We start from the raw sequence: 10,858 nt of genomic DNA, 5'->3' as shown, positions 1-10,858 counted from the left end.
GGGAACTCTACTGTGCTTTTCCTCCCTGTTCAGTCTCCTTTTATACTACTAAATTGTAGGCATTTCTACTTTTACTAGATAAGCAACATAGTTGCACATAGATACAGTGTTTTCTTTATAGAAAACTAAGTTGCCACTTTGACATATACTATCTTCTTACCTACTAGTCAATAATAACGTCAATAATTAAAGCTGCTGCGGCGATGTAAATAAGTTTACAAATCTTTTATCCTTACTTTTTATTATTGTCAGCAAACTGACTATCGATTGGCCCTATGTGTTATGACAGGACGAAAAACCGGACAAGTGCGAGTCGGACTCGTCCACCGAGGGTGCCGTACTTTTTAGTATTTGTTGTTATAGCGGCAACAGAAATACATCTGTGAAAGCACCTGCATCACGCGGGTCCACATATCCCTAGATTGTTGGCTATGCTGTTTTCATTGTGTATAAGTCATTCGTACCTACCAGAAGACCTTAGAAAAACAGTAGTTGTGCCTATAGTCAAGAACAGGACCGAAACGTGTCGGAAATAAATAACTATTAGGCCAATTTCCCTAGCCATAATAATTATATCCAAAGTGTTGGATGGTGTACTTGAGAGGCATCTCAGTGGTTATGCCAAGTTACATGACGGTCAATTTGGTTTCAGGTCTGGCCGGTCTGGCGGTGAGAGTGCGATTCTAGTCCTCAAGCACACCGTCCGATACTACACGGACAGGAAGACACCGGTATACGCTGCCTTTCTTGATTTATCGAAGGTATTCGACCTTGTGTCATATGATACACTGTGGAGTAATTTAAGGCAAACAGAACCTTGCGAATTGATAGAAGTTTTTAAATTCTGGTACAGTGACCAAAACAATTATGTAAGGTGGTCAGATTCCTTTTCAGATCGTTATAGGGCAGAGTGTGGAGTTAGGCAAGGGGGGCTGACCTCTCCTTTACTCTTTAAAATCTACGTTAATCAGCTGATCGTGGAGCTCAGTGGCACCAGAGTTGGCTGCTCCATAGGAAGACAAATGGTCAATAATATCGGCTACGCCGATGATATGGTGCTACTGGGAACCACGGTCGGTGCGATTAACGATAACGAGTTGTTAGGGATGTGCGAGTCATATGCAGAAACCCACGGGCTCTGCTATATGTTAAAAAAAATGAGCTGCTTGTGTCAGAGCTAACCGCAGGAGTTCGTCAGTTACACCGTCGGTGACTCTTTGTGGCACCCCTCTGAATAGGGTCTCGAGCTTTAAGTATTTGGGGCATGTAAGTAGTGACAGAAGACCTAAACGATGATGCCTATATTGAATGGGAACGCAGGGCACTAGCAGTTAAAACAAACATGTTAATTCGTAGGTTCGCTCGCTGTACGGCTGAAGTTAAGCAGACACTTTTTAGGTCTTATTGCCAGTGTTCTATACGAGCAGCCTATGGATTAACTATACCAAGAAAGCTTACAGTGTGCCTTGCGTGTCCAATTCAATAACGGATATAGAATGCTGTTGGGGTTGCCGCATTTTTGCACCGCATCCGGCATGTTTGCTGAGGGCCCGCATGGATGGTTTTTATGCAATAATGCGCAAACGAGTAGCATCCCAGATGTGTCGCGTGCGACTCAGCACCAACAGTTTCTTAGTGGCAATAGGAGAGAGACTAGATAACCATTTTAAACGACATTGGGTGTCGTTGCATGATCCAAAGTACCAAGATTGTAAATAAGTTATTATTAGGATAGGATTAGGATAAACTAACATAGATATAAGTAGGTTTTACTGGACTTAACTAACAAAATATATGGACTGTAATTTTCACTGAGTATGTCTAATCCGCTAAAGATTAAAATCTGAGAAAGTCAGATTCTAACCAAGTTCAATTATAACGAAAGCAAATTATAACTGCGTCGAATTCAATAATGAACCCTTTTCTGATGAGGTCAGATTCTTCATACGTTTAATTCATTGATAGTTTTTTTCTAATTTAGTTAGATCTTGATAAGATAACGTCAGACTCTCGTAAGTGACATTTCTAGTGTAAGTCAATTTCATAGTACGTGATGCGGATACACAGTCAACCACAATTATTTGTAGCCTAATATTTCAACGAGAAATGCAATAACAGTATTAGGTAGGTACAGTATGGTGTAAAATTGTATGAACACTAGAAAGAATTCCTTCTGTTACTTATTAACCGACTTCAAAAAAAGGAGGGGGTTATCAATTCGACCGTATTTTTATTTTTTTTATGTATGTTACCTTAGAACTCCGTCATTTCTTAACCGAGTTGGAAAGTTATTTTTTTGTTTGGATGTATATAGTCCCTAGGTGTTCCCGTTTTTGTTAAAACCCAGTTTTGATGATGGGGTCCATGAGGAATCCAGGGAGCTCTTCAAATCTTATAGGCATACATATATCGATTTTAGTATTTTCATCAACACAATAAGCACTTTCATCCAAAACAGTACCATTTGATGAAGTGGAACTACTGATGATGACCAGAACGGGACTCTTTAACAACGCATAGGTATTTCAATTTTGGCGATTTGTCCTCTTTAGAACTTACTTGTTTGTTAAGCAAGTAGTTAAGTTCTGAAGGAACATTTGTGTTAAGGTTCTGATGATGGTTTACATGTAGAATTTGGTTTCTAAAGAAACGTTTCTCATTTGAATTCGTCTTTGTTCCAATCTAACCTACTACCGTAAAGTGGGGTGAGTAGGAGCAAAGCTGACATTCAAACCTCGATAACATTTTATTTTTACATATGCAAACTGAATGGTGTATATAATAAGTGTTCCGGACGTTTGTATTTTAGTTTTTATTTTATTTTGGGTAGCTCCATTTCATAACTGACGATAAACAGGAAAAACCACCTCACCCCGTAGTCCCTGGTAATTGGGGTGAGATGGGATTTCATACAAAGGTGATTTTGGAAGATTGTTGAATCTATTTTTTTATTATGAGTATTACTATAGCCCCATTTTAAAATGAAATACATTATTTTTGTAGCAGTGGCCCTAAAAACCCATCTCACCCCCCTTTTATACCTTCTCTCCCCATTCATAACCCAACTCTCCCCGCGTACCCTACTTACCCCATTTTACGGTACAAAAAAACTCCCTAACCTACTGAGAATCTGACCTCCCCAGAAAAAGACTAAATAAAAATATAGTGTGAGACGTGTTTAGAAACTGACTCACTTCGAATCCAACCTAATAAAAACATAGTCTACTGAGAAGCTGACCAAATAAGAAACTGGAAAAGTCAGGATTGAACCTTTTTCGAATTAGCTAACCTCCGCCCAAACCGAAAAATCGTTAACTCTCAGAATGACATTCGTTTTTCGGGTAAAATCGGACGTAATCGCTTAATAGAAAATGACAGTGTCTTACTGATTTAGTTGCAACCCAACACCCAAAGAGTGCAGTCGTCTTTTCAGCCTTAAACTATATAGAGTAATTAATACCACCATAACTAGTAGGTAAATATTTAATTTCATATCTTTCGGCAACTAATTTAATGGGGACTCTTTAAAAAAAAAGGGTATTTCTGTAATGTCAATCACGAGAAATCATACTATGATAAATACATTAAGAAAAATATTAAGCGAAGCCGACCAAAAAAGAGACCGAAAAGGACTGTGTTAAATCTGGATAGTTATGATTACGATGTAATCTGGAGGATGGTATATGATTTCCATAATAGATTCAAAGATCTCCCGAATTTGAAAAATTGTATAATTTTACCATATGAATTGGAATATGTGACTGGTATTAACAACTCTATATGATTTCCGCCAGAAGTAGTAAATTACGGTGTGACGTTCTGTTTTCAAATTGTGATTCTATTTTATTTAGATTATGACAAAAAGTCAAATCGCAATTTAGTCATCAACCGAATATTAAGCATAATGTCATTAAATTAGGGCTTATTTATTTTTACATTGAGACAATAGGTATCCTTAACTTTTTGCTTTTTGTGAGTTAATAAGAAAGCAGAACAACAGTATCACCTTCGCGTGTTACCGCTTACCGCCGATACCCGATGTATCTTTCTAAAATCCGAAGGTCATTCTCAGAGTTAACGGACTGTATGTACCTACTTATATGGTAAAAAAATATCCAAACAACCTCAGATACCACTCCTTTAAGGCTTTGCACCTATCTACCAAATAACCTGTACGATTTACTTTAATTTTCCCTGTTTTTTGTGCGAATTAAAAGCAATTCAATCATAAAATATCCTACTGATAAAAGTAGGTAGATTCAAGAAAACAAGATATTATAAAATATATATATATATATATATATATAAATATATATATTTTATTAGTTTTTCAATTGCTAGAAAAGAATATTATTTCATTCATCACCATAATACACTAGAACTTAATTGCTATATTGTTCAGAAATCAACGTTCAGAAGATTGACATCACGGTCGATGTGAGTGTTGAGGTCGGCATCCACGAACACCTTGTCGTCGTCGATGGAAGTCATGTGCACCATGTCGTAGTGCTTCAGAACCCATCTGTCCCAGCGGGTCTTCATGTCGCAATCCTGCCTCTTGTGGAAGATCATGACATCAACAAACTTCATGTTCGGCGTAAAGAACTTGGTTACATCAATTTTACGATCGAAGGGGAAGCCAAGCGGCATCTTATCGAGCAAAACAGTTGATCTGAAGTCCATAACCAGATCCTTGCGGTTAGTGTCCAAAAGTGTCAGATCCATATTGTCAACCATCTTCAAAGGGGTAACAATACAATACAGCATCATCTTCATGCCTCCAACATGACCCTTGGGCAATAACAGCCTAGTCGGGAATCCAGTCATGTAGTTCCTCAGATCCTTCACTAATAAATCACGCATGTCAGTTATGCCATCTATCTTCTTCCATAAGTCTCGGGTCATAATACGATCGCGCACCAGGTTATGCATTTCTCTGGAATCTCTCACAATGGTGTTCTTGCCAGTGTTCAGTTTGTATAAGAAAGAATCAAGCTCAACCATGTTATAACGGTTCCTATTGATGTCAATCAGTCGGTGTAAGTGGTCTTCCTTGGGTCCCAAGAAGATTCTCACAACACAATCTACAGTCTTGTCAGACATTACGTTGATGGTCATTTTGAAGGGTTGATGGTTCAGGCGGTGTTTGCGAACCATGAAGACCATGTCGGATTTAGTTTTCTTCATTTCTTCATCGGTCAAAGTAACGGCGTTAGTCATGTCCATAAGGTAGTCGTCAAAATAGGTAACGAGCTTATCTACTACAATATTGTCGATCTTAACACCCGGGAACAGAAGATCATCCTTAGTATAACACGGCAAACGTGCCTTGAATAAAAAAACCAAGTCTACCAGACGCTTCTGGAGCTTGTAGAATACAGGGTCACGCAGAGCAGTCTGATATTGATCCAAAATCGAGGGCATAACGAAGTACCTGTGTAAAAAAACGTTATTCAGAACTTATAATTTCCAGCGCTATATAAATGTTCACATAGTGCCGTGCTACAAATATTAAAACTATTTATTTTCGATTAAGTCATTTTGATGTAGATTGAATGACAACTTTTTATTAATTAGTTAAATCCTTGGTACAATGCCTCATGGGCCTATTAATTTAGTTTAGTATTTGTACAATTGCTCTTATACCTCTGTATATATATCTATTAAAATATATTTACATCAGGTAAATTACATTTGATTTGAGTTAATCATCCAGTTGGGTCGCCTATTAGTAAGTTATTAAAAAAATACTATTAATGTAAAATATATGCAGTTTATTTTATATAGAACTAGCTTTTGCCCGCGACTTCGTCTGCGTGGACTTAGTAACCCCAGCTAGAGTAAGAATAGCGCCTGGAGAAAATCTTATAGCAATTATTTAATTTGAGCATATTATGCACACAAATTAGCAGACACTTCATTAATTATCACAACTCCACCCCGCTTTTTACTTTCTCAAGGGATGATTTTCGGGATAAAAACTATCCTATGTCCTTCTCAGGGACTCAACCTATCTCTATGCCAAATTTCATCTAAATCGATTCAGCGGTTTAAGCGTGAAGAGGGAACACACAGACAGACAGACAGACAGACAGACTTTCGCATTTATAATATTAGTATGGATGAATGTACTTACCTATTAACAAGACAAACTGAGAAATAAGAAAATCTGACAGTTATTGAAGATTAAATATTTTTAGGCTGCGCTTCGACTAGAGCTGTGCGCGGATGCGTTGCGAGACTTGCGAGGGATGTGTTTGTTAAAAACCAATCATTTGCTTTCCTCGCTCAGCGTGCAGTGATTCTCGAACATCTCTGGTCGAAACGCAGCCTTATGCTAGGTAGCTAATACCTAGTATTATTGTCTTTTACCACTATAGCAAGTACAAAAACTCAAAAGAACAACGCATGCACGCACGCACGCTATGAGAAAGAACGTGAATGTGTAACTTACTTGTCTGATTTAAAAACGTTAAGTCCAAGGCAGGCCTTCATAACAATGAGCAGGTAACGGTAAGCTTCAACACGGTCCTTATCGATTACGTTAGTGGTTACGTCCTTGTCAATTTTTCCGTAGATAAGTTTTCCTAGAGTTTCGATATCCTCAGTTTTCTTCAACTCAAACCTCTTGCCGTTGATCTGTTGAGAAGACAAGGAATAAGCAATTAGACATAATGTTCATGAAGGATAATTACATAATTACTTTCTGAATTTCTAACTTACTTCACAATATCCCTTGACAATAGCTTCCCTTATGATCTTCTCGTAAGTCTGAGCTAGAGTTACAATATCAACGTTATCGTCGCGAACAATGACGTAGTTGTTCATCCTATTTGGAATGAACACACCGTTGTGCAATTTCAGCCAAGGCCAGTATCCCTTTCTGATGGACATGTGCCAAGACAGAGGTTTAATTTCTCCCATTCCATTTGATAATCTTTCAAGATAGTACCTAGCTAAGATTTGCTGGTAAATATACATAGTCAGTTCGCAACGCCTGGTCTTATATTTATCAAAAATAGCGTCATTCATCCAGAATGGATGGTCGATGTGAAAGTAGTAGTAGTAGGTGTTTAGGTCAATATCTTCAGTGAAGTATCTCAACCTGTCTTCATCATTAAGGTACACACGTTTGTCGAATACGTTTTCATCGATTATGTAAACGTCCTTTTCAGTCTTCCTAATGCCATAAAAGTCGCACAGTTTGTGGTCGAGCAATCCCCTTTTCATCTTCATCATGTAAGCCTTCTGAATAACATCGCCACGCACAAAGTAGTAAGGATAGATTTCGTAGGGGGGAGGGAGAATGATGCCCTTGCAATCCTCACGGTGTCTGCAAGCAACAGTTATAGCGTAAACAAACATGCCCTCGTTCATGTAACAGCGCATCCAGCAGGCGGTCTTGATGAAGGTCTCAAAGTCCTTGGCGTAGTAGAGCATGTGAAACATGGTTATTACTTCGCCAAGCTGACGGTCGATGTGGAGCGTAAAAACTTCACCACGTGGAAGCATGCCAAACTTAAGCATCTTTACAAAACGTTTGTGTACATCGGTTTTCTGAAATAAAATATTAAAATAATTATAGAGCTAGTTAAAATGAAAGTAACCTCAAGTTTGTTTTTAAATTATGTTTTTTACTTACGGTATAGAGATCTACGTAGTCCTCAATCTTAAAGTTTTTGGCCATGTCAACGATTTCCTTGTACATGCAGGGTTCCGTGACATGGTTTAGTAGCTTGAGAATCAACTTCTGTTTTTCTTTGACGTCGAATTTAACTGTGAAATACAATAATTAATGGTTTTGTTCGTAACCTTCATATTAAGTTTTATTTACCTAAGACTTGTCATAAATTAAAAGTAACCGAACCGAACGCACACTCGCAAACGTAGTTGTGAGCAACAATTCTATAGTGGGAGATCCTTTCTCCACAAGTTACTAACTTACTGCCGCTATCTCAAACTAAGACCATAATATGTAATCAAGTACATTGGGAAAGGGAAAGAGAATATTGATATATATATAACAGATAATTAAATTGAATGAAAAGTTTGAAGTGCTTACCCATCTTATGGTCGTCATCTATCTCTCTAGCCATGGCCATAGCGGCCAGGCCGAGTACCAATAATACGGTTCCCTTCATCGTACAGCCGACCCCGTGGGAACCCAACTGTGCTTTCTCTTACTGTTCCACCCCCTTTTATACCGCTAGATAATAGGTAAGTATTATACTCGAGATAAGCAACAAAGTATTCTTTGACTGCTTACTTTTAAATAAACATTACTTTTTAATATCCTAAGTTGTCAAGAGAACATAATAATATATTAGAACCATAACGATGTAAATTTAAATATCGTCTTACCTCACATGTCGATAACGTTATGTATTTTTTAAACACAAGTATATCGTTTGGTTATTGTAGAATCGGCAATTTTTGAAATGCATACTTACATGTACTGGCGTAGTACTAGTTTGACTGTCGACATTTTAGTCCCATACGTACCTACTTAACCGCCCTTTCAGAGATCATTAGATAAATACTTTGATTGGTTCCTAACAGAAATAGAACTTGGCCTGTATAGTAAATATGTCTTAACTTGGGCGGATTACAGATAACTTAGGTACCAAAAATAAAGTGTTCGCAAAACGAACAAACGCGTATAGCTCCCGAAAAGATATCAGATCTCGTTAATTTACGGCTTCACTTAGTCCTTTCAGATTGTTTAGTAATGTACATTGGTATAACTCATAGCAGAGTCTAGTGGATGCAGACTAGTAATAGACTAGTATTTATATAAGGAAGACTGACAACCCCCATACAAGTTCATACAACGCCGCAAGAATGGTTGTCGATGGATTTATACATTTTAGCAGTGAGAAATAAGTAAGCTTAGGTACTTATTTGTCTATGATTTTAGTTAAGTATTTACATAAGAACAATAAGAATTTGCGTAAAATGCTTTTATTCAGATTTAATTGCGTGCTTGGCCCTACATTGTTCTTAATCTACATTAACGATATTCATACCATTTCCCTTCCTCAAGCTAAAATAATCTGCTATGTCGACGACACAGTGATCCTTTTTTAAGGGCCATTCTTGGGAGAGTGTTTTTGCTGCAGCAGAAAAGGGTATGATGAGTAACGTCGTTAGTTGGTTTAGAGATAACTAACCTAATGACCTTAAATAGAAAAAAAAAACTAATTTCTTGCTGTGTTTTCATAAATCTGCCGCTTCTAGTCCCACTAAATCTACTCATCTAATCAAAATTTATAATTGCAACAATGTCAGTAACTTATCATGTTTTTGTGAAGTAATATGTCGTACCGACTCTATCAAATATATCGGCTTACTTATAGACGAAAACATAAATTTCAAATCTCATATCAACTGTCTCTCCAATAGAATTAGGTAAACGGTGTATACATACATATTTAAGAAACTTCGACATTCCGCAGACTTGAGTCTTTAAAAATATTTGAAAATATATACATCTCTCTATGTCAGTCTCTGATCACTTACGCTATTTCAGTATGGGGCAGTGTTGCAAAGACGTCAATCTCAATGGCTGAAAGAACTCAACGTTCGGTCTTAAAGGTAATGCTCAAAAAGCCCTTCGGATATCCGACTAACAGCTTCTACCAAGAAGCTAAAGTACTGACAGTCTGCCAGCTTTTCATACATAAAGTCTGTTATCCGATCCATAAAAGCGTCGCTAAGACCGAAAATTATTCAAAATTAGTTTCTAAATGCGTGTTTAAGTTGCCTGTTCCGTGCTTTTGGGAGACGATTTGGCGACGTCGTTAGCTCTTTGATCTAATACGGCCGTAATGTTCCAGAGCGAATTAATTACTGGCACTGTGCAATGTGGCTAAAAAGTTACTTTTTAATTGGTTGTGGTCACTTGATTACAAAGAGACTGAGACATTACTCCAAAAAACTGTGTAACACTAACATAAAACTTTAATCACTACATAGTTTAAAACAGCTTTCCGCTGTCTGTATGTCTGTCCCTATGTATGCTTAGATCTTTAAAACTACGCAACGGATTTTGATGCGGTTTTTTTTAAATAGATAGAGTGATTCAAGAGGAAGGTTTACATGTATAATTTGTAAAGGTTTTATGTAAATTAGTTGAACTACCCGTGCGAAGCCGGGGAGGGACGCTAGTATGCATATAAAACTAACTAGACTAAAATAGTACCAATTTATATAACTGAAATTAAAGTTAAACCTAGAAATAAAGTAGAAATAATGTAACAAATAGGTAATCTCAATCCAGGTACCTATAAACCTGAATATTTTCTTTATATTTTAATATAAAAAAAATCTCCTTGACTTGCATGGCATGTAAATGTACATGGTCTCCCGCGATACAGGCCTAGCCTAGGGCGGGGACTTCTGGAAACTCTGTAGTCAATCTAGTTATGCACCAACTCTTTGAAACAATTGCTGTATACTCGTACTTTTTCTGTGTTCTTTTTGTGCAATAAAATATATAATTTTGTTTTTAATATTTATCTTTAAATTATGTTTTTGTGCATAGGACAGTATCCTGGCAAATCAGTATTCGTTTAAACACCGTAAATAGCGGTAGGCGACAGATTATGCACTCGTAAATATAAAATTGATAAAAAGCATAGACATAGTATGTACAAGTAGTTATAGACGCGCCACCGAGCGACCGGGGGTAAGAAAAAGAATATTCATATAAAATTTGGGCAGCATAGGATTTTTTCTCTTTCAAATTTCGGTATTTCGCCATCGCCTCCTACCTACGATATGCCACCCGGTCGGTGATAAGGACAAAGCACTATTTTCTCTTTCCTCTTATAGGAATCGCAATAAGACTATCTTTCTC

The 10,858-nt window shown here is 37.3% G+C and overlaps 1 protein-coding gene across 1 annotated transcript; it reads right to left on the bottom strand.

The window, feature by feature from the left end:
- Positions 1-4,359: 4,359 nt before the first annotated feature.
- LOC134746645 (basic juvenile hormone-suppressible protein 2-like) lies at positions 4,360-8,182 on the bottom strand. The gene is made up of 5 exons (XM_063681139.1): positions 8,063-8,182; positions 7,643-7,776; positions 6,724-7,557; positions 6,455-6,639; positions 4,360-5,434 (listed from the first exon to the last, which is right to left on the bottom strand). The coding sequence occupies exons 1-5, from the start codon at positions 8,139-8,141 to the stop codon at positions 4,399-4,401; spliced, it is 2,268 nt and encodes a 755-aa protein (XP_063537209.1). The 5' UTR covers positions 8,142-8,182; the 3' UTR covers positions 4,360-4,398.
- Positions 8,183-10,858: the final 2,676 nt, after the last annotated feature.

This window comes from Cydia strobilella, chromosome 13 (assembly GCF_947568885.1).
Source record: "Cydia strobilella chromosome 13, ilCydStro3.1, whole genome shotgun sequence".
Classification (NCBI taxonomy): domain Eukaryota; kingdom Metazoa; phylum Arthropoda; class Insecta; order Lepidoptera; family Tortricidae; genus Cydia; species Cydia strobilella.
The sequence above is the reverse complement of the archived record's forward strand: the minus strand, read 5'-3'. Positions and strand labels throughout refer to the sequence as shown.

Excerpts from the sequence above, each read along its gene's own strand:
- LOC134746645 (XM_063681139.1), bottom strand. The coding sequence starts at position 8,141 with ATGAAGGGAACCGTATTATTGGTACTCGGCCTGGCCGCTATGGCCATG. Across the intron at positions 7,777-8,062 it reads AGATGACGACCATAAGATGG|TTAAATTCGACGTCAAAGAA; the intron begins GTAAGCACTTCA and ends TGTATTTCACAG. Across the intron at positions 5,435-6,454 it reads AACGTTTTTAAATCAGACAA|GTACTTCGTTATGCCCTCGA; the intron begins GTAAGTTACACA and ends TTTTTTACACAG.